The 23,462-nt window shown below is 43.7% G+C and overlaps 1 protein-coding gene across 9 annotated transcripts in view; it reads left to right on the top strand.

The window, feature by feature from the left end:
• Positions 1–23,462, top strand: part of CIT (citron rho-interacting serine/threonine kinase) — a 164,922-nt gene that overhangs the window by 68,488 nt on the left and 72,972 nt on the right. For all 9 annotated transcript variants that reach the window (XM_020283111.2, XM_012756541.2, XM_012756543.2 and 6 more), the window contains exons 11-16: positions 12,015–12,120; positions 13,038–13,181; positions 14,457–14,576; positions 19,030–19,200; positions 19,468–19,518; positions 20,044–20,097. In XM_020283111.2, the coding sequence (XP_020138700.1) occupies positions 12,015–12,120; positions 13,038–13,181; positions 14,457–14,576; positions 19,030–19,200; positions 19,468–19,518; positions 20,044–20,097 (646 nt within the window). The remainder of the gene's footprint in view (positions 1–12,014; positions 12,121–13,037; positions 13,182–14,456; positions 14,577–19,029; positions 19,201–19,467; positions 19,519–20,043; positions 20,098–23,462) is intronic.

The raw sequence follows: 23,462 nt of genomic DNA, 5'->3' as shown, positions 1-23,462 counted from the left end.
CAGGCAACGTGGCTCCAGGGTCTCTTAGCCACAAGCTCTGCTGCTAAGTATAAACACCACAGGCAGGAGGAATTGGGAAATTTGTGTGGGGTGCGCAGGTTCACATGCTTGTCAGAGGTGGAGGCCCATCATGGGGAGTGACAAGCAATGATGTCGGGGCAGGGTAGGATGAGAGCTTGACAGGTCTGAGTGCTGGGTTCTGTTTTCAGTCTCTGCGAGTTTATTGGGTAGGTAGATTGCATAGCTCTTGGATTTCTCTGATTTCTTCCTCTTCTCCTCTATTAACAGATACTCTTACCTGGTGTGTTCGTGTGTGTGTCCCCGCACACATACATAAACCCCACATATATATGTTCTCTGCCTGTGGGTTCTTATTTGCTAAAGCGTAAGCTCAGTGAGGACAGGCAACTACGTTGACCTTATTCTCCACCATATCATACAAGTTGCTCAGTAAGCATTTGGTGAATTGATCAGAATCATTTTTATGGCTGCAACTCTCAATTTGTTGACGATTCTAAGATATGTATCTACTGAAATCTATCTTTGATACTTGCAGTTGCCTCCTATCTGTCCTGAGATGGCTTGCCCTAGTGGAAAAGGTCCTGAACTCGCCAGTTAGTTTCATTTCCTTTTTACCGAAATACTTGGAGGCTCTTCCCTTAAAAATTGTTTTCTTTTCCATATCTGGCCAAAAGCTCTTCGTCATTGTGCTTGACACCCAGATCCCTGCTGAAAAGAGTCTCGTCTGTGACTTGAGTTTTTTAAATAGTCAGCAACAATAGCAGCATCTTCCCCGGTACGCAAAGGCATGCATCTGTCATATTTCCCAAATAAGTTTAAAAAGCTAAACCAGCTTCTGCCCGTGGTTACGGCCCTCGAGTGCCTTGTGGTGTTTCCGTTCCACCGTCACCTGGATCAGATGTTTAACACTTGCCTCTGTGTGTTGTGTTGGGTTTTTTCCTTTCCTCTTGCTCATTCAATTTCTTCTTTCTCTTAGTCAAGCACAGCTTGTTCTCCTTGCCTTATTCTGTTCTCTATTTAGACTGTGCGTGCCTGCCTCGCAGCCCTGGCAGGGCCATTCTACCGCCTTCTCATTCGTCTTAAAGATACCTTGAGGAAATCTAATCCAGACGATCCCAGCCCAATCCTGAAGATCAGGCTCCAGAAGATCTGTCAAGTGTGTTTTTTACTGGCCTACACATGCTAATTTGCATGGTTGCCTGGGATCCCTTAAGAAGACAGTCATTGACTAAATGGCGCTACATGTTCCCGAGCTCTGTGCCAGTTTGGCAACTCTTCCTTTGCCTAAGTGAATTTCTCTCGGTTGTCTCTGCTTTGTTTGCCGTCCACCTCTCGACCTCTCTCTGACAGACTTCCTGAAAGAGTAGCCTACACTCAGTGCCTGCAACACTACTGAAATGACTGTCTCAGAAGCCACTGATGACCCCCAACCACCAAATCTAGTGATTTCTGCCATGTGATTCCATTAACGATCACATTTCTTCTGGAAAATGTTCTACTTTCTTCTCTTTTGCATGATGAAATCTTGGTTTTCTTCTTGCCTCTTTAACTGCCATTCTCTTTTGTGGCTACCATGTTTGTTTCAGGCCCTAGAAATGCACACACCATTCCCTAAAGTTCCATCCTCAGTTCTCTTCCTAGTTGGTTCCTGGTGATCGCATTCATTTCCTTGACCTTCTCTCTCACTTCCCCATGGCCTTCCCCCTATGTGTTCTGTGTTCATCATCACTGGGGTGTTTTTCCAGTTTCTCACCATGCCATCCTCTGTTCCCTCCCAACACCGACAGACCCACTCGCTCACTCAGTAAGCCTCTAGGTGCTAGTTTTGGCTTCCTTTATGTAAGAAACTACCACCTTCCCTACCCTTGTAGGCAAGAGAACTGAGTCATCATAAACTCTTTCCTACCTCCCCCGCCATCCCATCAATTGGCAAGTCCTCCAAGTTGTGCCTCTGGGATGACACTGGCATCCATGCCCACCTTTCTGTTCTCACTGTCATCCCTCGTGGACTCTCACCTGGACAACTGCAGTAGCCTCCTCATTGATACTTTGCCTCCATTTTTCCTGGCTGTGAGCCATTCTCCACGCAGGGTGGAATTCTTCCAGAGCATAGGTTGGATGATGTCATTTGCCTGTTTAGACCTTCAACAACATCCTTGTGTGCACAGATTTAATGGCCACCCCTACACTTGGTATTCAGTCCTGGTATGTCAAGACCCTAGCCTGCCTGTTCATTCATACCTCCTCCTTGTCTCTATCTCAGTAGCAGTTGTTTGGCCAAGCTGCCCAAGGACATCATGTTTTCCTTCTTTTGTCTGAGACAGCGCCTTGCCCCTGACAGATCTTCACTGAACATTTACCGAATTGAGTTAGACTAAAGTGGTCAGGGGTTGTGGCAATTCCATCTGCATCATTTATGCAACTGCAAATGGAAGCAGTTGTCTATTGAGCACTTCACTTATGCCAGAACTATGCTGAGTATTTTTCATGCATCTCATTAGGTCCTTACAATCTCACCATAACTCTATGAGGTAGCTGGTGTTATCCCCTTTACAGATAAGGACTCTGAGGCTCAGCATGGTTAAATTATTTTCCCGAGGTCCTGCAAGTGGAACAGATCTAAGACTTGCACCCATATCTACTGCCTCTGGACCACTATGCTACCTACCCTGTCTCTGATAGCCATGACTTTGCTAGATTATGAAGGACCTATGGCTTGTCTATAATAAAGCTGGCTTTACTGAGAATCCGCTCTGCACCAGGCACCATATTCTAAGTGCCTGGCAAGCATTCTCATTCAGTCCCAGCAACAATTCATTATTTTACGAGTAAGGAAAGTGACGATCACAAAGCTTTGGTTACTTCTTAAGTTCACACAGCTCGCATGTGGCAGAGGATGCCCAACTTTTCCTGCTTTAGCTTTAGAGCTGATATGAACATTATTTTTTGAGACAAACTGTAGCATACTCATTAAAAGTCTGGGCTTTGCAGGAGTTGGAAGCTGCAGTGAGCTATGATGGTGCCACTGCACTCCAGCCTGGGCAACAGAGCGAGGCCCTGTCTCTGGGGGAGGGGGAGAAGTCTTTGCTTTGGAGTCTGATTGACATAGGCTCAGATCTGGGCTCCACTCCTTGCTCGTATGAACAAGGCCTTTATCTTCTTTCAGCCTCAATTGCCTCATCTATAATGTGGAGGATATAATAGTGCCTGTCTGGTAGGTTTGCTGTGAGGACATGTAGAGCACTTAGTGTTAGCGCCAGGAGCACAGTGAGTGTTCATTTCCTATTTGTTATTGTTACTTAGGTGTGAGGATGGGTGTGGGGTGTTTTCCTCTCTCTTTTTCTCCCTGCTTCTACTTTATAAAGATATCTTGCTGGTTTCTTCCCATTGAGAGACTCCAGCTCACACGTGGGGTGCCTGACAGATGTCCTAATATCTCCATCCAATTTTTCACTCTGAATGGAGTCCGTGATGTCAGTTAAACCTGCATTTTCCATAAAACGCTCTCCAGGCTTCTGGTAGGATCCAAATCCAGTAGGAAATGTGCATGTGCCTGACCTAGATGTGACACGCTCCCACCCACCAAGTGCCTGAGTGTCCCTTGCATGGGTGAGTATGTGTGTGTCACCATGACCTTCCTGCCCTAGAACCAACGCTGGGCATCTCTGATATAGGCACTGAAAAGCCTTTTTGTGCCAGTATCAGTGCAGTGCACCTCTCATTCGGGATTCCTTTGTCCCACTGTGACCTTTAAACTGTGGCTGCCTGGGGCACGGAAGTGCTGGGACTCCATTCATTCATTCACTCATTCATTTATTCACTGAACAAATACATTGTCCCAGGCCTTTGACACAACTATGAACAAGACATATAAGGTCCTTAAGAAGCTAGGATTTTGTGAGGAGAGACAGAAGATAAATAACTACTGTACACAAATGAGGTGATTTCCGATGGTGGTCAGGGCTCTGAAGAAATCAGAACCAGGATGGGGACTGACTGCGGGTGGCCACTTTAGATTGGGTGCCCAGGGAACGCCTCCCTGAGTTGAGCATGAGCATTTGTTCAAGAAGGTTGTGTCACTTCCCAAGGTGACACAGTTTGCAAGTCCACTCTGAGCACCTAGGAGGTCCTAGGGCTGTTCTAGAATCTGGGATATAGCAGTGAATACAAGACAGACAGGAATTCCTGTTATCACGGAGCTCACATTCTGGTAGGGTAGACATACATTCATTCATTCATTCATTCATTCATTCATTCATTCATTCAAGTAGACATTCATTCATTCATTCACTCACTCACTCACTCATTCATTCATTTATTCCTTCTAATATTTGATAGTCTACTATGTGCCAAGCACTTTCTAGGCACTGGAGATGTAATATGAAGAGGCAGAAATCCCTGGCCCACATAGAGTGCATTCCATCAGGATGATAATAAAGAGCCAGTTATCAAAGGTAAGTGGGAAGAGTATTCCCACAGGGGAAAAGGGCAAAGGCCCCGAGGCTGGGATTGGCCTGTGGGTGCCCAGTGAACAGGAGCACATCTGGGCAGCCGAAGCTTCAGGGTACACAGAGGACATGGTCTGAGTTGAGGTTGGCAGGGCCTTTAGGTTTGGATTTTACTCTAATTGCACCGAGTAGGAAGCTTTTTGCAGGATTTTGAGTAGGGACGTGGAATAGTTGGCTCTCATTTTACAAAGGGTCCCTTTGACCATCATGTGGAGGGTAGATAGTAGAGGGCCGAGAGGGGATTCAGGGAGGTAAGTTAGGTTATGGTGCGCAAGAGACAAACATACAACAGCAAAATTAACCTGCAAAGCTAGGCACCAGCTTAGAGGTGGGAACTGCATTAAAAAGTCATGTGAGTAGCTATGCTCTTAATTATAGCAGGATTTTTGATAAATGATTCTTGAGTTACACGTTAATCACCACAAAACAAAGGCTCTAATTCACCTGGAGACCAGTGCTGGTTGTGTGTATGTATGTGTGTGGGGGCGTGTGTGTATGGTGCCCCAAAGCTAGACAGACTCCGCCACTCTTTAGGGAACAGTGTTCTTGATATTAATATTTCCAAGTGCTCATGGTGGGCACCACTGCGTATTTTAAAATGGGTTTATAAAATTAGTTCACAAATTTCAGAATGCTCAATCTTAAAAGCCAATATATTTTTGGTAACAGAATGCTGATGAGTTTTTTATTTTTTGCACCATATTACATCCTGCAGTTGCATGTATTTTTAGTCCCGTTGGCCACAATTAAGGTGGGGCCCTCAGCTGAGTTAATTTTGATTTCCCTCATTTTTAGCTTCAAGTACCCATTCCTGGTTATCCTGAGAATATCTGGGATTTGTGATCTGTGGTTTGGTGCCATATTTTGTAGACATAGGGTCCACTTCCTAAGGGAGTAAATGGGTGTTTGGTGCTTAAGCATGATCTTAATCATTACGGTAGTAATTAGAGAGTACTCAACACGTAAACTTGCTTGTGGGATGGAAATACACATTGCATCCTCTTTTAATAAGAAGTTCTCTATCTATAGCCCTAGGAGGGGATTGCTTTTGAGTTATGTGATTTGTTTATGGGCATATCATTGGGAAAAACTGTATTTTATAATTTTCACTTAAATTTTGAGGTTACGTGTAAAGCAATTTTTAGGTCCCATCCAATACATTTTAAGAAAACATGTCTTCCTGCCGCAGTGGCAATGACCAAGTTTGCCCTTCCCTCTGTGTCATGTGCCATTACTTCTATTAATACTCTTCGGGTCTCTATAATTATAAAACAGATGTGTATATCAGGAAGAGATGCTGATTTCAGAGTAAATTTTTTCTAGAAAATAGAAGCTGGAAAAAAAAAAGGAAAACCCAAACTTGGCTTCGTGCTCGGAGAGACAGCACTGGTGTGTGTGGGCGGTGGCTGAGTGCACCCGCTGCTCAGAAGTGCCTTTTCTCTCCATGGGGATAACTGGCTGTGTATCCGAGATGTGGCCAGGAGTAGGCAAGCAACGTGTGGGCAGGCTGCATGTTCTTTTATTAGCATCCTCGTCGTACTGCTTCTCATCAAGCCTGAACTGGACTAGGCCTCTAATATCTGCCCTGTTTCCCATTTAATTGCCCTCCAAAGCTACCAAGCAAGGACGGAGAGTTGCTCTTGTGTGTGCGTTGAGCTGTTTCTGGGGTGGCTGAGGACCAGGGTGGCATGTGGGTATTCTTGGGTACCTAGGGTTCTCCTGGGCTCAGGCTGGGAGCTGGCCTCTTAGCTCTGACAGCAGCCAGTCATGGATGCAGGTCACCTTCCCTTGAATGATCCATTCTCTCTCTCCTCCGTGACCTTGTGCCTGAGCTTCTGCAGCACTTTGCTTGAGTGGTTCCCAGGCTATCCTGCCAAGAAGTAACAGAGTTGGGATTTCAACCTGTGACTCTGCTTTGAACCCCCAGCTCTACTGGACCAGCATGTACCCCCAAATCATCATCATGTGGTATGAGAACGTGGAGGGTATAGGGTAAGCTATGCCTTAGGGCCAGGGGCCACTAATACCCATCTCATAGGATTGTCGAGAGGAGTCAGTGAGGTAACCTGTGAAGCACTAAGCACAGTGCCTGGCACATAGTGAGTGCTCCACAAATGGCACTCTTACTGATGACAAAGGTAGTGGCATTAATTCTCTCTCCTAGAGTGTTACTTCCTTGAGGCCAGGAATGGTAGCTTCCTTTACTTTATAGTCTCCATGGCAGGGTTTCTCCACTCAGCACTGTTGACAGTTGGGGCTGGATAATTCTTGCTGTGGGGACTGTCCTGTGGATTGTAGGATGCTGAGTAACATCCCTGGCCTCTACCCATTAGATGTTAATAGCACCCTCATCCACAGTCATGAAAATCAGAAGTCTCTAGACCAGGCGTCCTCAAACTACGGCCTGCGGGCCACACGCAGGTGTTTTTGCCCATTTGTTTTTTTACTTCAAAGTAAGATGTGCAGCGTGCATAGGAATTTGTTCATAGTTTTTTTAAAACTACAGTCCGGCCCTCCAATGGTCTGAGGGACAGTGAACTAGGCCCCCTGTTTAAAAAGTTTGAGGACCCCTGCTAGACATTGCCAAAGGTCTCCAGTGTGGGGGAAGGGGCAAAATTGCCCCTGGTTGAGAACCACTGGTCGACAGGTACCTCTCATGGAGATCACAAGGCTTTTATATTCTCCTTTTTATATTCTCTCTCTCTCTCTCACACACACACACACACATTTCTAGAAGGTGGTCAAAAAATATTAGTTGCAGTTTGAGAATTTTGAGAACAAAGGAAAAATCTTGGAAGACTCCGGAGTTAGCAGGTAGACTATGGCCTGTTCCAGGGTCGACAGAAGTTCATAATTAGATATTTCTTTACTGTAATTCTGCACCCTGTTGCCCATATCTTTAGAGTTCCAACCAGTTAACAGGAGCTTTTGCAAACTTTCCTTAAAGCAATGATTGTATCGGCTCTTTAAATAATACCATGCTTGATGAAAGGGTACTTTTTGGGGTGATTTTAAACTAGCAGGTTTGGTGCTTGAAGAGGACAAGGCTTTATTTGTTAATAATCTGGTGGCTCTCAGGCCAGGCTTGGATCAAACCTCTCAAGCTATGATTTACATTATGGGCAATTTGAGAAAAATGCTAATAATTTGCTGTTGTTGTGTAAGGCAGAAGGATGGCTAATGAAAATCTTAGAAAAAGAAAATAAATTGTGATATTTCAGAATGTCTGGTGTGGGAGTGGGGGGAAATCTATGCACTCAAGAAATACATACTGAGAGCTTACCATTGGCGCTGGATATTCAATTGTCCTGTGTCAACATGAAAAATAAATAGAATGTAAATATTTTAAGTTGAGCCATGTATAGCTGTAGCATATTTCTTTTATAGAAATTCATGGAAATGGTATATTTTAATCGAAATATTTATTATAATTGGTATCATTATCTGATACCTGTACATTGTCTTCAAATTCATAGCCCACCATGATTAACTTCAAAACTGGGTTCCTCCTCAAAGAGCTACCAAAAGGCACCAATACCAAAGGGCCTGGCCAAAATTCTTTGTGGCACTAAATGCTGGGAATAGTCATACTATGAGTTTTAAATGCCTAGACCCTAAGTCACAGCACTTTCTTCTGATTAGCACCATGTTTCTTGATCCTGTCTGTGTATTACAGTTATTCTGGAGCTTAATACAAATGGTTTGTCTCTGATTTAATTGGCTGGGTTGGACCCTGCACATTATTTTGTAAAAGCTCTCCAGGTGATTCTTTTATTTATTTTTTTGGAGACAGAGTTTCGCTCTGTCGCCTGGGCTGGAGTACAGTGGTGTCATCATAGCTCACTGCAACCTCAAACTCCGGGGCTTAAGTGATCCTCCTGCCTCAGTCCCTTCCCCCTCTCCCCAATAGCTGGGACTACAGGTGCACGCCACCATGCCTGGCTAAGTTTTCTATTTTTAGTAGAGACGTGGTCTTGCTTTTGCTCTGGCTGGTCTCAAACTCCTGAGCGCAAGCAATCCTCCTGCCTTGGCCTCCCAGAGTGCTAGGATTACAGGCGTGAGCCACCATGCCTGGCCCTCTAGGTGATTCTAATGTGCAACTGGGTTGAGGACCAGGGAATTTACAGAAAGCTGCAATATGACCTTTCCCCTCTACCCTCCAGCGTCACCCTCTAACCCTATTATTGTTTATGGGATTGTTTCTACAAGCCCAATTTAGTTACAGCATTCTTACCATAGCCTTTTTAAGATGTGATTTTTATTTATTCTAAAAAAGAAAATGATTTCTTGAGCACCTTCATTTTGAAGAGCTCTTAATTGCTGTACTTAGGACTTCTAAACAGTGAGCGTTTGTCAAGCATCAGAATAGCAGAATGAAGGGGTTGGACCTGGGGTGACAAGGAGTGTTGTCTCATCAGCTCCTGAGAGTGCCACGGGCGGGGGCTGCACATCTCCTGGATTCTGGGCCTCATTAATGACCTAGAAATGCCTGTGTGTGTGTGTGAATAAGCAATGTGTTTTGTGCCCACAGCAGTGCACTTTAAACATTCAGCCCTGCTGGAGCCTGCTTTCCACATGCCATTATGTTCTCCGAGCCACAGCCCACCCACCCCACCATCACACACCCGAGCCACAGCCCACCCACCCCACCATCACACACCCGAGCCACAGCCCACCCACCCCACCATCACACACCCGTGTAATCGTTCTTTTAAAAGGGTGCCAAGTTTCGTGCTCTGGCACAAAGAGCTGTGGCCTGTGTGGTCATCCCTGACGCATGTCATGCCTGTGACTTCGTGACATGTGGGTGACTCTTGATTATTGAAGGGTTGGGGACCATCCCTCCCTCCTTGGGTGGTTTGGGTCTTGTTCTCTAACCTACGTACCAAAGTGCAGTTAGGAATAAAGGAGATAGCAAAGGAAACTCAAGGCCATGGCAAGCAATCCATTTCATCTGATACAAAAAATAAAGAAAGGAGAGAGACAGAGAGAGAGAGAGAGAGAGAGAGAGAGAGAGAGAGAGAGAGAGAGAGAGAGAGAGTGAGTGTGTGTTGGCTAGATTGGGTAGAAAACAGTCTGGTGAGAGGTGTAGAACTTGGTTAAAATTTCTAGCCAAAAATGAGATTTTTAACAAAGATTTATTTCTGGATTTCAATCCCTGTTGCCCATTTCTATGAATAATCAACATTTGTTTTAATGTGAATAATAGCACACAGCAAATTCAGCCCTCTGAGTTTTGCCAACTGTTGTAGGCCTGTCAGGCATGTGCTATTTACAAAGTTGCATTGGTAGTAATGATAGGAAGCAACAATGATAATTAGTCACAGGTGACATTATTGAACCCTTGCAATGTGTTAGGCACTGTGCTAATAAGGGCTTTACATATGTTGTTTCATTTAATCTTAGTAAGAACTCTTTTTTTTTTTTTTTTTGGGGAGACAGAGTCTCGCTTTGTTGCCCAGGCTAGAGTGAGTGCCGTGGCGTCAGCCTAGCTCACAGCAACCTCAAACTCCTGGGCTCAAGCGATCCTCCTGCTTCAGCCTCCCAAGTAGCTGGGACTACAGGCACGAGCCACCATGCCCGGCTGATTTTTATATTATATATATTAGTTGGCCAATTAATTTCTTTCTATTTTTATGGTAGAGACGGGGTCTCGCTCAGGCTGGTCTTGAACTCCTGACTTTGAGCAATCCGCCCGCCTCGGCCTCCCAGAGTGCTAGGATTACAGGCGTGAGCCACCGCGCCCGGCCCTAGTAAGAACTCTTTGAAGTAGGTTGGGGACTATCCCCATTTTACAGATGGGGAAACCGAGGTTCAAAGAGGTCCCACAGCTAGTGAGTGTTGGGGTCAGATTTTGAACAGAGGAGCATGACTCTGGGTGTTGAATCAACTGGCTGTCCTATAGTGTGAGGGTACAGAGCTGTCACTGGGGTACTGCAAGGCAGTACTATCATGCCAGCCTGTGTCTTTGCCCAAGAGCTGCAGGGAGAGAGGTGTTTTGCATTGCTGCAAGGAACTGACCTCTTTTAGGCAGAGAAGTTGTTTGAGGCAGCAGAAAGCAGAACTTTCACCTGCTGGTAAGACCTGAGAGCTCAGTCACAAACAGCTCCTGTAGCGCTGTTACCAGGGCAGCAGGGTTGCCCTGGCCTTGCACAAATTATTGGCTGCCACTCTGGCTGCCACTCTGGCCTTGCACAAATTTATTATCATACAGTTCTGGGGATTAGAAGTTGGAGATGAATTTTACTGGGCTGAGATCAGGTAGACAAGGCTGCACTCTCTCTAGAGGATGTAGGGGAAAATCCGTTTCCTTGCCTTTTCTAGCATCTGCAGGTGGCCTGCATTCCTTGGCCCGTGGCCACTTCCTCAGTCTTCAAAGCCTGAATGTCTTTGAAGGTGTAGTGTCTTCAGATCAATCTGACTCTGACCAGCCTGGCTTCCACTGTCACATCTCCTCCCCTCTTCTGCTTCCATCCTGCTCACAGGACCCTTGTGAGGACATTGCACCCACCCAGATAATCCAGGATAATCTCCCCCACCCCAAGACCCTTAACTTAATCACCACCGCAAAATCCCTTTTGCCATGTGTGGCGACATCATCCCAGCTTCCAAGGATTAGGACACGGGCATCTTTGCATAAGCATTAGATGTTTTTATAAAATGAAACAGAACCAAAATGCCTGGCTCAGGGACCGAATAGACAATACTTTGACCAGTAGAGTAATTAACAGCAGAGCTGTGTTAGCTCTGTCCTGCCTCAGGGTCTTTGCATCTGCTGTCTCCTCTCTGTGGAGTTTGTTTCCTTCCAGAACTTTCCATGGCCAGCACTTTATCCTTCAGGTCTGAGGTCAAATGCCACCTCCTTTGAGGAGCCTCCCCTGATCACAGGGGGAAGAAAAACAGGCCCCTCGTCCCAGTTCCTCATGTCACCCTGTTTCCTTCTTTCACAGAAGTTACCATTGTCTGCAGCCTTTTTTGTGTGTGTCTGCCTGATGCATTCTGTCTGCCCTCTATAGAATGTGAGCTCCAGGAGGGCAGGGACCTTGTTGTCTTGTTCACTGCTGTTTGCCAGCGCCTGGATCGGTTTCTAGAACAGAGTGGGTGCCATAGTACATATCATTCGAGTGAGTAAATGAAGCCGTGTCAGGCAGGCACGGCGCCACGAATTTAATGCTCATACTTTCCTGTGCAGTAGGTACTTTTCTTTTCATTCCACTTCATAGATTTGCAAACTGAGGCTCAGAGAGGCAGAATCATTGCCTCAGGTTAGTGGTGACTGAATTTACCTCCAGATCCACCTGGTCCCAGAGTCCTCACTGCCTCCCACCTCCCTGCTTCATGGCCTGGGCGTCATTAGAAGCTGCTCAAGCCACCTTTGCTGGTGGCCACAGAACACTGGTGGGTCTGCATCTCTGTTGCAGTTTTTAAATGCAGCTCCTCAGGCCTACCTGCTGGCCACCTTGACGTTGCTTTTCCTCTATCTAGGTCTGTTGTTTCGGGTCTGGACTCCCCTGCCAAGACTAGCTCCATGGAAAAGAAACTTCTCATCAAAAGCAAAGAGCTACAAGACTCTCAGGACAAGTGTCACAAGGTATTTATCTCCGCAGCTGGCCTCCCTCCTTGCTCCAGGATCCTCCCGTCAATATATGCCAAGGGATCCGCCTGGGGCCGCTGTGGGCGCTGAGCCACCAGATCCATAGAGAGCGAGGCGCTGTCTCCCTCGCTGAAGTCTCGCCTCCCGCCGCTCAAAGGGAGATGAATTCGGGCCTTGCTGTTGCCGTAAACCCTTTAAATCTAAACCAGAGGAGGCCCTGGATTTAAAACGGCCCGTGTCTCAGCATGACCCAGCCAGATGTCTGCTTCTTCCGGCAGGTGGCCTGGGTCCTCACCTGTGGCTGAGATGCATCCCATCTGCTTTGAGTGATGCGAAGTCTCTCTTCCTAGTCTTTTAAAACTCCTGCTTATGTCACTGCGGCCACTGTATTGATTATGTGCAACGTCTCTTAACATTCACTGTTCCTGCCCAGAGGCAACTCTCTGGAAACTAATAAAAGCCACTGCTTGCCTGGGACTCCTAAGAGTGCAGACGAATAAATATCTCCTTGCCCTGTCCTGGATTTGTCCTCTAGATCTTTGCAAGGAGATGGGGGGGATCAAGATGGATTTGGGATAAAATTAAAGTGACGTCTGCAAAAACAAAACAAAAACAAAATCCAAAAAGCAAACAGGTGAAAAATGATGATTGTGGCTTCCTTGCTAACTGGGTTAGAGAAGTGACCAAGTGTGAACCGGGACTTGAATGAGAGGAGTGACTTAGCATTTGGTGACTGTCCTTGCGAAGAACTGTGCGCTCCTGGGCGAAGAAACAATGGTATTTCCATCCCAACTTAACTTTTGGCAAATTGGCCCTAGCCCAGACCACCAGGTGGTTTCGGAGGCTACTTGAGATTTGATTGCGCCTAATGAACCTCCACGGGCCCTTTTAACCTGTCGATGTGTTTATTTCAGATGGAGCAGGAAATGACCCGGTTACATCGGAGAGTGTCAGAGGTGGAGGCTGTGCTTAGTCAGAAGGAGGTGGAGCTGAAGGCCTCTGAGACTCAGAGATCCCTCCTGGAGCAGGACCTTGCTACCTACATCACAGAATGCAGTGTGAGCCTTCCCTCAAGTCCCCTTCCCTTGGAGGTGGCACTTCTTGTTGTGTGTGTCTCATCCTGTTTCATGACGGCTTCATGAGGCACATCACAGCCAATGGCAGAGAGTAGAGAGGAGGAGAGTACAAAAAGCAAGATCTGTGATTTGCAGAGTAGCATGAGAGGCATGAGTTCCCCAACAAATGAGGCTGGACTCCTTTCCAGCAGAAAGGCCAGGTAGACTGCTGGTACCATGGAGCCCGGTGATGGGAGTAAGCTGTCTTTGGAGCGAGTTGCAGAGTGTCCTGAGATCTCCCATCCCAACCTCTCTGGTCTGCACTCTGTCTGAAATGATCAGCCTTGGGAACCAAACTCCCAAATAACATACAAGAAAACATATTTCGAATCTGCCCGAAATCAATTTTCCATTGCTTAGAAGCAGCGTAGCCACAAGGAAACAGCCTTTGAAACCTAGACCCTCTGTCATTATTTACCATGTGACTTTTGTTTTTTCTTTCCTTCACAAGAGTAGCCTGTCTTCTTCTCCATTGTCTCGTTAAATTTTTCATTCAGGTGTTTTTAATGTGCTCAATTAAACAGTCTTAAGAAGTTGAATCACACATTTTTAAAGTTTTTTTCACAAGGGAGAGGAAATCTATAGAACGTGGCTGATTAAGAATAACTGCTATGTTTCCATTCCAGACTTGGCTGCCTTTCAGTGGTGGGTGAAGTTATTCAGCTATGTATTTCAGATACATATTTCAGTGCCATTCAAGCGTTGAGGGAACCTTATGGATGAAAGGTGTCCAGGAAAAATAAGCCAGGAGGTAGAAATAGATTACTTGGAGTCTTAAATGACAACTGGGCAGAGGATATGAAGTCATTGCTACTTTGAAAGAGGAACATATACTTGAGAGCCCTCAAATAACTGATAAGACAGAAAAGACTTTGTAGCTATCCCAATGGTGGTTGTATGGCCTAAGGGTCTTACTAGTTTTTAGTCCTGACCATACAAGTAAGTATCTCCTAGAACAGGTAGATGGTGGCAGAAGACAGGTCGATGCAGTTTCAGGCTGGATCTCGAAGGTCGCAAGGTTGAGATGATGTTTCTTGAACCCCAGGGGGTTTTACAGGATGAAAACTGGAGTCGGCAACCAACTGGAAACCGTCAACTTGGGTCCGTCACCCGAAACCGTCCTGGTGTCTGCCAGGCAGCTTGCAGCTCTCTTAATGAGTCTTTTCAAACAGAGCAGGATCCACAGGGCATCCCTATTAAAATTTTTGCTTTCTGCAGAGCTTAAAGCGAAGTTTGGAGCAAGCCCGGATGGAGGTGTCCCAGGAGGATGACAAAGCACTGCAGCTTCTCCATGATATCAGAGAGCAGAGCCGGAAGCTCCAAGAAATCAAAGAGCAGGTAGGACTGTTTGCCTGGGAGCAGAGCAGCACCTCGGACCTCTAATTTCAGGAGAGGCATGTTGGAGAGAGAGAGAGAGAGAGAAAGTGTGGGGCAGGGAGAGGAGGAGAGAGAAAGGTATATAGGTCATTTAGAAACTTTAAATTTCCTATGAGTTATATAAATCGTAGAGTGCTTGTTCCAGCTTCTTTTAAAGTCTGTATCCCATAATGTCTGCTCTTTTTAATAAAGATGTAGGTTTAAAGCCAGAGTAGGCAGACTTCAGCCTATGGGCAAATCTGGCCCACTGCCTGTTTTCTATGGCCAGCAAGCTAAGAATGGTTTCATTTTTTTTTTTTTAAGAATCGGTTTTACGTTCTTTAAAAATTTTTTTTAATGCTGTCCTTAAAAAATGAGGGTTTTATGTTTTTAAGCAGTTGAATAAGAAAGGAAAACAATATTTTACGATGTGTGAAAATTATATGAAATCCAAAATGTAATGTTCATAAATAAAGTTTTATTGGATCACAGCATGCTTATTATTTACATATTGGCCGTAGCTGCTGTCAAGCTACAAAAGCAGAGGTGTGTAGTCGTTACAGAGAACGTATGGCCCACAAAGCTAACCCTGCTTACCATCCGGCTTTTTACAGAAAAAGTTTGCCAACCCTTGCTTTAGATGGTTAAAAAAAATAATTAAATATTTTTATAGCTTTTCAGATGTACTTTACGTTTTTGAGAGAAGCCAAAACTTGTATAAAGAAATATTCTATCAATGTCTAAGGGCAGGGCAGGGTGGGAAAAAATATTCTAGAAGAAAAGTTTGAGCTGTTCAGGCTGAGTCAGAATTAACACAGAAGATCTGAGTGCAGAAAGCTGTCCCCTGTATGTTCAGAAAAGAGAATTGAGACCTTTAAAAATCCCACTCTTTTTTTTCCCTTTCTAAAAGAGTTTTCTTTTTAGATGGTTCATTTTTATATTGGCTCATTGTTTCCTTTTTAGCATGGATTTTTCTGTCTTTTGAAGAAACTGTAAATAGAAACTTTAATGAAGAGATGGCAATGAGCAATTGGAGAGCTGAATTATCAGCTGCCAGGCAACTCTCATTCACTTCAGAAAATCTAATGGAAACATTGATGGAAATGAACATTTTTATCTCTGGGTAGCACAAACTTAGCCATCTGGCTGATGCTAATGCAGGAAACTCCTGCAAATAACTTGATCTATTAATTACTCTTTAAAGAAAGAATTATCATCTTTGGGGTTTTGTTGGTCTAGTATACTTATCACCTTAATATTTTCAGATGATGGGTTAATATCCTCTTGTTTGACAAAAATGTTATAAATAAATGTGCACAGGAAACTTTGCAAATGGATTGTCAGGTTTCTGAACAATACTGACCTTGGAGATTTTTGAAGGCTGAACATAAACTTTGAGAAATCCGCTTTGACAGCTGACTCATGCCCCTTTTATCAACATAGTTTTTCATCCTAAGAGTTTCAAGAGGTAGGATTCTTTTTCTCCCATTAGTTCAATGTGTTTGGCAATTTACTTTTGGTGACATCCTGGGGAAATGAAAGCTGTGTTTGGCCACCAGAGGGAGCAGCTGGTGTCCATGAATTCCATAGAAACAGAATTATCAGGACATTTTAAAAAGGTGTATGCTGGTGGTTGAGTTCAAAGAAATGTCTTTTATGCTTCCTATCACAGCTGGCATGCATGTGGAGTTTTAGATTTAATGACTGCTAAAAGTTCTGTCGGGGAGAAGAGTACTTCATGGTTTCAGATTTTATTTCTCATTGGAAGGATTTATTAAAATGACTTTTGTTAAGTTTTGTGAGAGCAGGATGTTTGCAAACCAGAAAAAAGCTAGCTTGCAGCAAACTTCCAGTATTTGGTTAGCAGCATATTGATTCCTCCCAGATTTGGGATTTAGTTCCTGTTCTTTCTCTCAAAATCTAATCTTCTGTAAAGCTCTTAATTTTTAAAAAATAGTTTGCTCCCACTTAGGTATCCCCTATACAGTATTTGTATTTGGCTGAAAAGGAAAAACACCTAAAAGTCTCATGTGAGAATTTGATTCATTCCTAGTGATTGCTGGTTTTTTCCCCCTCCCCAACCTCTTCACGAAAGGAAACAAAAGTGTGGGTAACGCAGAAGTCATTTGTGTTTCAGGGTTTCTGAGTGAATAAGACCTGATACTTCCTCCCCATAAAGTTCTGAAGCTCCATTTGAAGACTTGCTTTAGGTGGGCCTTGAAATGAGTCCATGGTTCCCTATCGTGAACCCACACAACCCATACCTGTCGGTGATTCCATCCTGAGATGCAACAGCTCTTTCAGTTGCCCTTGGAAACAGACTCTGATTTTTCCTGAAGCAGGGATTTCATTAGCTGCTGGATTTATAGACTTTTCTGGAAGTATCCAGCATAACAACAGGGGACCAACAAATGAGAATTTCTTTCAATGCTTTGTAGCAGGCTGGGTACCCTAAGAGCTCAGAGAGCTGGTAGAGCTGTTGCCTGCCTCTTGTCTTCCTCCTTCTTGGGTGCTGAGAGCTCAGGGAAGAGAGATTTTAGCAGAGAGAAACAGATGTTTGTCCCTGCTCTTGACAAAACACAGAAATTACATTCCCTTCTTGCTGACATAAATTCAAGAAAGACAAGGGAGCTTGAGGATAAAAGATGCACAAGACTTTCTTCTGCCCCGTTGTTTCCTGCACAATTTGGTGTTTATGCCTGTGGGCAGGGCCGACTTTTCCATTAGGCCCAGCAGGCACGGTATCTAGGGACCACTGTACTTTTAGGGTCCCATAAAATGTTTTAATTTTGTCATCAGAAGAAAAAGATTAACGTTTTGGGTCAAAGACACAACTTTCATAGATATTATTAACATTTTTTTGTATTTACATTTTTTGTATTTGTATTACAAAAGCACAGTTGTAAAATGTAATTTTTAATTTTTTTTTTTTTTAATGGAAGAAGGGGTCAAGGAAGGCTCAGTGCTCAGAGCCATGAAAGTCATAATGTAGCCCTGGCTTAGGGCTCTAGAAAAACCCCAGGTAAAGGATGTACCATTCCACATATGGCTCATGTTCCACTCTGTGAGTTCAGATAATTGTGAGCAGATTGTAAAGCCCTTTGATTATATAATCCAGCATCACCTGCTTGATGTGCACCACCCAGGAAACCTGGGTGCCCCGTGATCCCAAGGACTGACCTTTAACAACAGTACGCACGCTTTTGGGTGGGAAGGAGGGACGTGAGACCCCCTGCTCCACTTTGGGCTTGTTTTTTCACTTTCCCCTTTACAGATAACGTAGGGAGCCGCGCTCTTTCTCGGGGGGTGGGGAGGCCAGGTCACCTGTTACAATGGGATAAAAGGTTTCCTTTACCCTGTTATTTAAAAATTGCAATTTATTGGTTAAAAGAAGATCCTTGCTCAATTGTTTCTTGGGAGTAATACTTAAATATTACCAATTATTTCTTGGGAGAATGTATCTTAGAGATGTTACTGTATATTGTGAATGTCAAAGACATTATGAATCAGCTTCCTTGTTTTTTTCATTTTGTCCAAGGCACTTTGGATTAGATAAATATTCATAATCCTTATACTTAGTCTTGATTTTGCTAACAAAGAATATTTTTATACTTTGTCTAAAAGTTCTCAAAACCAGTGCCCTTTTCTTCGGGTAAATCCAATTCTGAAAAAACTCGATTAAAATGTTGCGTTTTGATTTTGGAAAAGGTTGGGCTGTTTGGATCACTTTATTAAAGGGTTTAGCTCAAGGGAACAAGATCGTTCTTTCCTTGGGCTTTTTCTCACACATTATTTTGACCAGAGCCAGTGTTTTGTGACTCTTCCAACGTTCAGGGTGACTTGCATTGCAGGAGAGATGTTAAGTCCATCACTCAGTTTTGGGCCTGGAGAAATTAATGGTGAGAAACTGACACGATGAGTTTCACCTTCCAGGATTCTTTCCACTGAGCTTTTCAATTACCCTCTTGTGCAGTCTGAAAGGTTAATTTTAAAACGAGTACCATATCTCATTGTGTTAGGAGCACATGACTTCTAAAGGACAGTTCTGTATGAATGATTACCCTTGGAGGAACCCTACACATAAGCAGTTTATCCTCCTCGTTTAAAGAGCGTCCCTTTCAGCTGTCCCGTGTTAGGCCGGAAGGGTCTGGGCTGTGTGCTGGTATTTGCTCAAAGGCTCTTACCGGCACCTGTGCTCCCAATCAGTTTGTGTTCTGCATTAAAACAGTTTTTAGATTTAATATTCTTTTTTCCCTCCTCTTCTCCCAACACCCCTTCCCTTTGACCACTCAGTGTCTCTTTTTGAGTCTGTCTCTTCCCTCACGTTCTCTTTAATCACATCTTTGCTTCCTGGTTGATATTCTTCCCTCTTCACCACCTGTCTTGTCTTTTGGGAGTTCTGAAGTCCCCCTTTGTTGCATTGCCTGCTGTTTAGGAATACCAGGCTCAGGTGGAGGAAATGAGGCTGATGATGAACCAGTTGGAAGAGGACCTTGTCTCTGCAAGAAGACGGAGTGATCTCTACGAGTCTGAGCTGAGAGAGTCTCGGCTTGCCGCCGAAGAATTCAAGCGGAAAGCTACAGAATGTCAGCATAAGCTGTTGAAGGTAGCTGGCCACCCTCCAGGAGGGTGCAGTTTGGGTAAAATCATGGGTGATCGTAGCAAGAAAAAAGGGAATCAAACTTAGTGAGTATAGGTTTGAGAAATAATAGGGTATCTTGGAAAACTCTTGTCTTTATTTATAGATGATAACATTATTGTTATTTATTATTAGTTTGCTTGCAGAGACCAAGAGGGTACAGTAGGTAGTGTTGTCTACGAGACTTCTTATGTTGCTGAGATTTCCCAATATGTTGTGTCTTTTTAATTACAGTCTAAGGATCAAGGGAAGCCTGAAGTAGGAGAATATTCCAAACTGGAAAAGGTATATTTTCCACAATCAGTTTTGCTGTTTTGGGTAGACAGTTTTTGTCATGTTATTACCAGTGGCCTGTCATTGATTAAGAATATTCTTGCAGTAAATAGAGATCTCTCTTCGAGGCTTAGTGATGGTTCACCTCCGGATGGCCAAGTTTTAGCTTTAGCTGTGGTTCTAAAAGAGATAAAAGATACTTCATTTTTTATCACGCCTGCTCATGGTAACCAATAAACCCAGACACTTACTAAAATATATATGGAAATTCTTACTGTCTTAAGGCACTGGGTGACTTTGCTTCTCTTTTTGCCATTTGTATGTTGCTGGTCCTGAAGAAATAGTCAGTGTGGGGGGTTGCACTGGGACATTTAAAGACTTCTCTGATAGGCCACTGTTCTTCCTTCCATTAGCAGGTTCTGGAAAACAAAACAAAAAGACCCCACAGAAATGTTGAGAAAATAGGACTACAATAAATGTAGCAAGACGTTAATGCTAATTTGCCTTTTGCTTTATTTCCTGGGATTTTAATTGTAGATCAATGCTGAGCAGCAGCTCAAAATTCAGGAGCTCCAAGAGAAGCTGGAAAAGGTGAGCCTGAGGTGGTTTTTTGGGAACTTGCCCCCATATCCAGATACCTTTCTTTGCCTTGTCCCGGGGCACCAAAGATGAAAGAGACAGGATTAGTCACCCTGTGCTGAGGAAAAGGAAGGGGGAGTGAGCTATTACCTGAAAATATCAGAGTTCTGAATATAGTTTTTTCTTTTGAGACGTGTCAGCAGTGTTTATTTTTAAAAACCAAGCTGTGTGAGACACTCAAGTAAAAGTTCTAATTATACTACGACAGAACCCAAGAGGCCGGTTTCTCGTGCCTCAGGGGGCCAGGCGCTGCATTTTGCTCATTTGTAAAAGAAGCAGTTCACAACCCAGACTGCTGGCAGTCAGAAACTCCGAGGCGAGGCGGCACACCGGCCGAGAGGAAGGTTGGAAGATCTGTGAAGTCATCATGTGCTTGGGGAGGGGTGGGTTTGGTTTAGAGCGGGCATCCTCAAACGACGGCCTGCCGGCCACATGCAGCCTGCCCAGGACATTTATCCGTGCCCGCCGGGTGTTTTTGCTGCCGCTGCCTGTCCTGCTTAGCAGCCAGCTCATCGCGGGCCCACAGTGCGCATGTGTGGAATGTGCACCGCACTCTCCAGCCGCCCTCTAATGGTCTGAGGGACAGTGAACTGGCCCCCTGTTTAAAAACTTTGAGGACCCCTGGTTTAGAGCATCCTGCAAAGTGTGTGCTGATGGCCCTGCCTTTACTTATTTTTTAAATTTTTATTTACTTATTTCTCCACCCACCCAGCTTTATTAAGGTATAGTTGACATAAAAATTGCATATAATTACGGCATATAATGTGATGTATGCATACATTGTGAGATGATTAAATCAAGTCACTTAATGCATCCATCACCTTGCAAACTTACAATTTGCTTGTGGTGAGAGCATTTAAGATCTGATCTCTTAGCAGGTTTTTTTTTTTTTTTTTTTTTTTAAATAAAGACAGGGCCTTGCTCTGTTGCCTAGGCTGGATTTCAGTGTCATGATTATAGCTCACTGTGGCCTTGAACTCCTGGGCTCAGGTGATCCTCTTGCCTCAGCCTCCCAAGTAGCTAGGACTACAGGGCATGCCACCATGCCCAGCTAATTTAAAAAAAAGAATCGTTTTGTAGAGATGAAGTCTCCCTGTGTTGCCCAGGCTGGTTTTGAACTCCTGGCCTCAAGCGATCCTCCCGCCTTGACCTCTCAAAGTGCTGGGATTACAGGCGTGAGCCAACATGCCCAGCCCCTCTTAGCAATTTTCAAGCCCTTCCTTTGGTTGAATAGTGCAAATATTAATGAATGGGCCAGAATAAATGTAGTTCTGGGACATGCCTTTTACATAGAGGATTTGTGAATGTGTGTACCAGCTTGGTTTAAGAAATCTGCTCCTTTCTTTTCTTTTTTTTTTTTAATTGTGGTAAAAAAACACGTAACATTAAATTACGATCTTAACCATTTTTAAGTGTGCAGGTCAGTAGTGCCAAGTGTATTCACATTGTTGGGCGGTGAATGAATCTCTGGACCTTTTTTGTTTACACTGAAACCCTATAACCAACAAACACCAATTCTGCTTCTCCTCCTTGGCAGCCACTTTTCTGCTTTCTGTTTCTACAGTTTTGACTACTTTATATAACACATATAAGTGGAATCATGCAGTATTTGACTTTTTTGTGACTGGCCTATTACACTTAACATAATGTCCCCAAGTTTTATCCATGTTGTAGCATGTATCGGAATTTCCTTTTTAATGCTGAATAATATTCCATTGTCATATATAGCACATTTTCTTTATCCATTCCTATGTCCCCTTCTACTTACTTTTGAGCTCTCTAATGAAAGCCTTCATGGCCTTCATTCAGCTAGAAGCTTGTGAGAGGAAGCATGTTTTCATCTAGAACTGTGCTTTCCAATAGGAGTGTGATGTAAGCCACAAATATTAGCTACAAGTGTAATTTAAAATTTTCTAGTAGCCACATTAAAAAAAAGCAAAAGGAGACAGGTGAAGTCATTTTAAGGATACATTTTAGTTAACCCGGTATATCCAAAATATTATCATTGTGGTACTTGTCAATATTACTATACTTATTATACTGCCTCAGTTTTTAAATTAATTAAAATGAAATAAAATTAAAATTAAGTTAAAATAAACTAAATTTAAGTTAAAATAACATTAACTTAAAAATGAAATTAATTTCTCAGTCACATTTTGGGTGCACAGTGGCCACATGTGACTGGTGGCTTCCCTATTGGACAGTGCAGGTCTCAAAGTTGGAGCTTTCTTGCAGTTTTCACTTTTTAAAATTTTTTTTTTTTTTTTTTTTTTTTTGAGACAGAGTCTCGCTTTGTTGCCTAGGCTAGAGTGAGTGCCATGGCGTCAGCCTAGCTCACAGCAACCTCAATCTCCTGGGCTCAAGTGATCCTCCTGCCTCAGCCTCCCGAGTAGCTGGGACTACAGGCATGCACCACCATGCCCGGCTAATTTTTTTTTTATATATATATTAGTTGGCCTATTAATTTCTTTCTATTTATAGTAGAGACGAGGTCGCTCTTGCTCAGGCTGGTTTCAAACTCCTGACCTTGAGCAATCCACTCGCCTCGGCCTCCCAGAGAGCTAGGATTACAGGTGTGAGCCACCACGCCCGGATACTTTTTAAAATTTTAACATAAATGTGAGGTCGTTGGCCTCATAAACACAGATCTTTACTATAGTGCAGGGGTATCCAAACTTTTAAACAGGGGGCCAGTTCACTGTCCTTCAGACCGTTGGAGGGCCGGCCTATAGTTTAAAAAAACTATGAACAAATTCCTATGCACACTGCATATATCTTATTTTGAAGTGAAAAAACAAACGGGCAAAAACACCCGCATGTGGCCCGCGGGCTGTAGTTTGAGGACGCCTGCATGGTGCCACAGAGCTGTACTATGGCTAAGACCTAAATAAAAGGTAACAAATACAAACTTAACTTGAAGAGGTTTAGCTGTGTTTTTAAAACTTGGACTTTTGAATTAATCATGGACACTATGGCTGTGGTAACCTCCGAAAGGTATTTATTTTTTTAAAAAAGTTAAATTATAGCCTTTATCTTGTTTTCTTCTTGTAAAAGTTGTACAAATTCCCCATAGGAAAATTAACCAATTAGGTAATTAAAATAAGGAAAAAATTCATGCTCAGAGACATGAATACATTAATTCCTGGGTAGATCAATCCATCTAGACCTTTTTGTTTCCGTTCACTATGTTGCACTGCATCAAAGATGCTAATTAATGATTGTCAGATACACTGTCATCTTACCCCCCCCAAAAAGAAAAATTAATTCTAATTGTATCATGCATTCCATAACTCAAAAAAAAAAAAAAGTGCACGTTA

Source organism: Microcebus murinus, chromosome 22 (genome assembly GCF_040939455.1).
Source record: "Microcebus murinus isolate Inina chromosome 22, M.murinus_Inina_mat1.0, whole genome shotgun sequence".
Classification (NCBI taxonomy): Eukaryota; Metazoa; Chordata; class Mammalia; order Primates; family Cheirogaleidae; genus Microcebus; species Microcebus murinus.
This window is presented reverse-complemented; position numbering and strand designations above follow the sequence as displayed.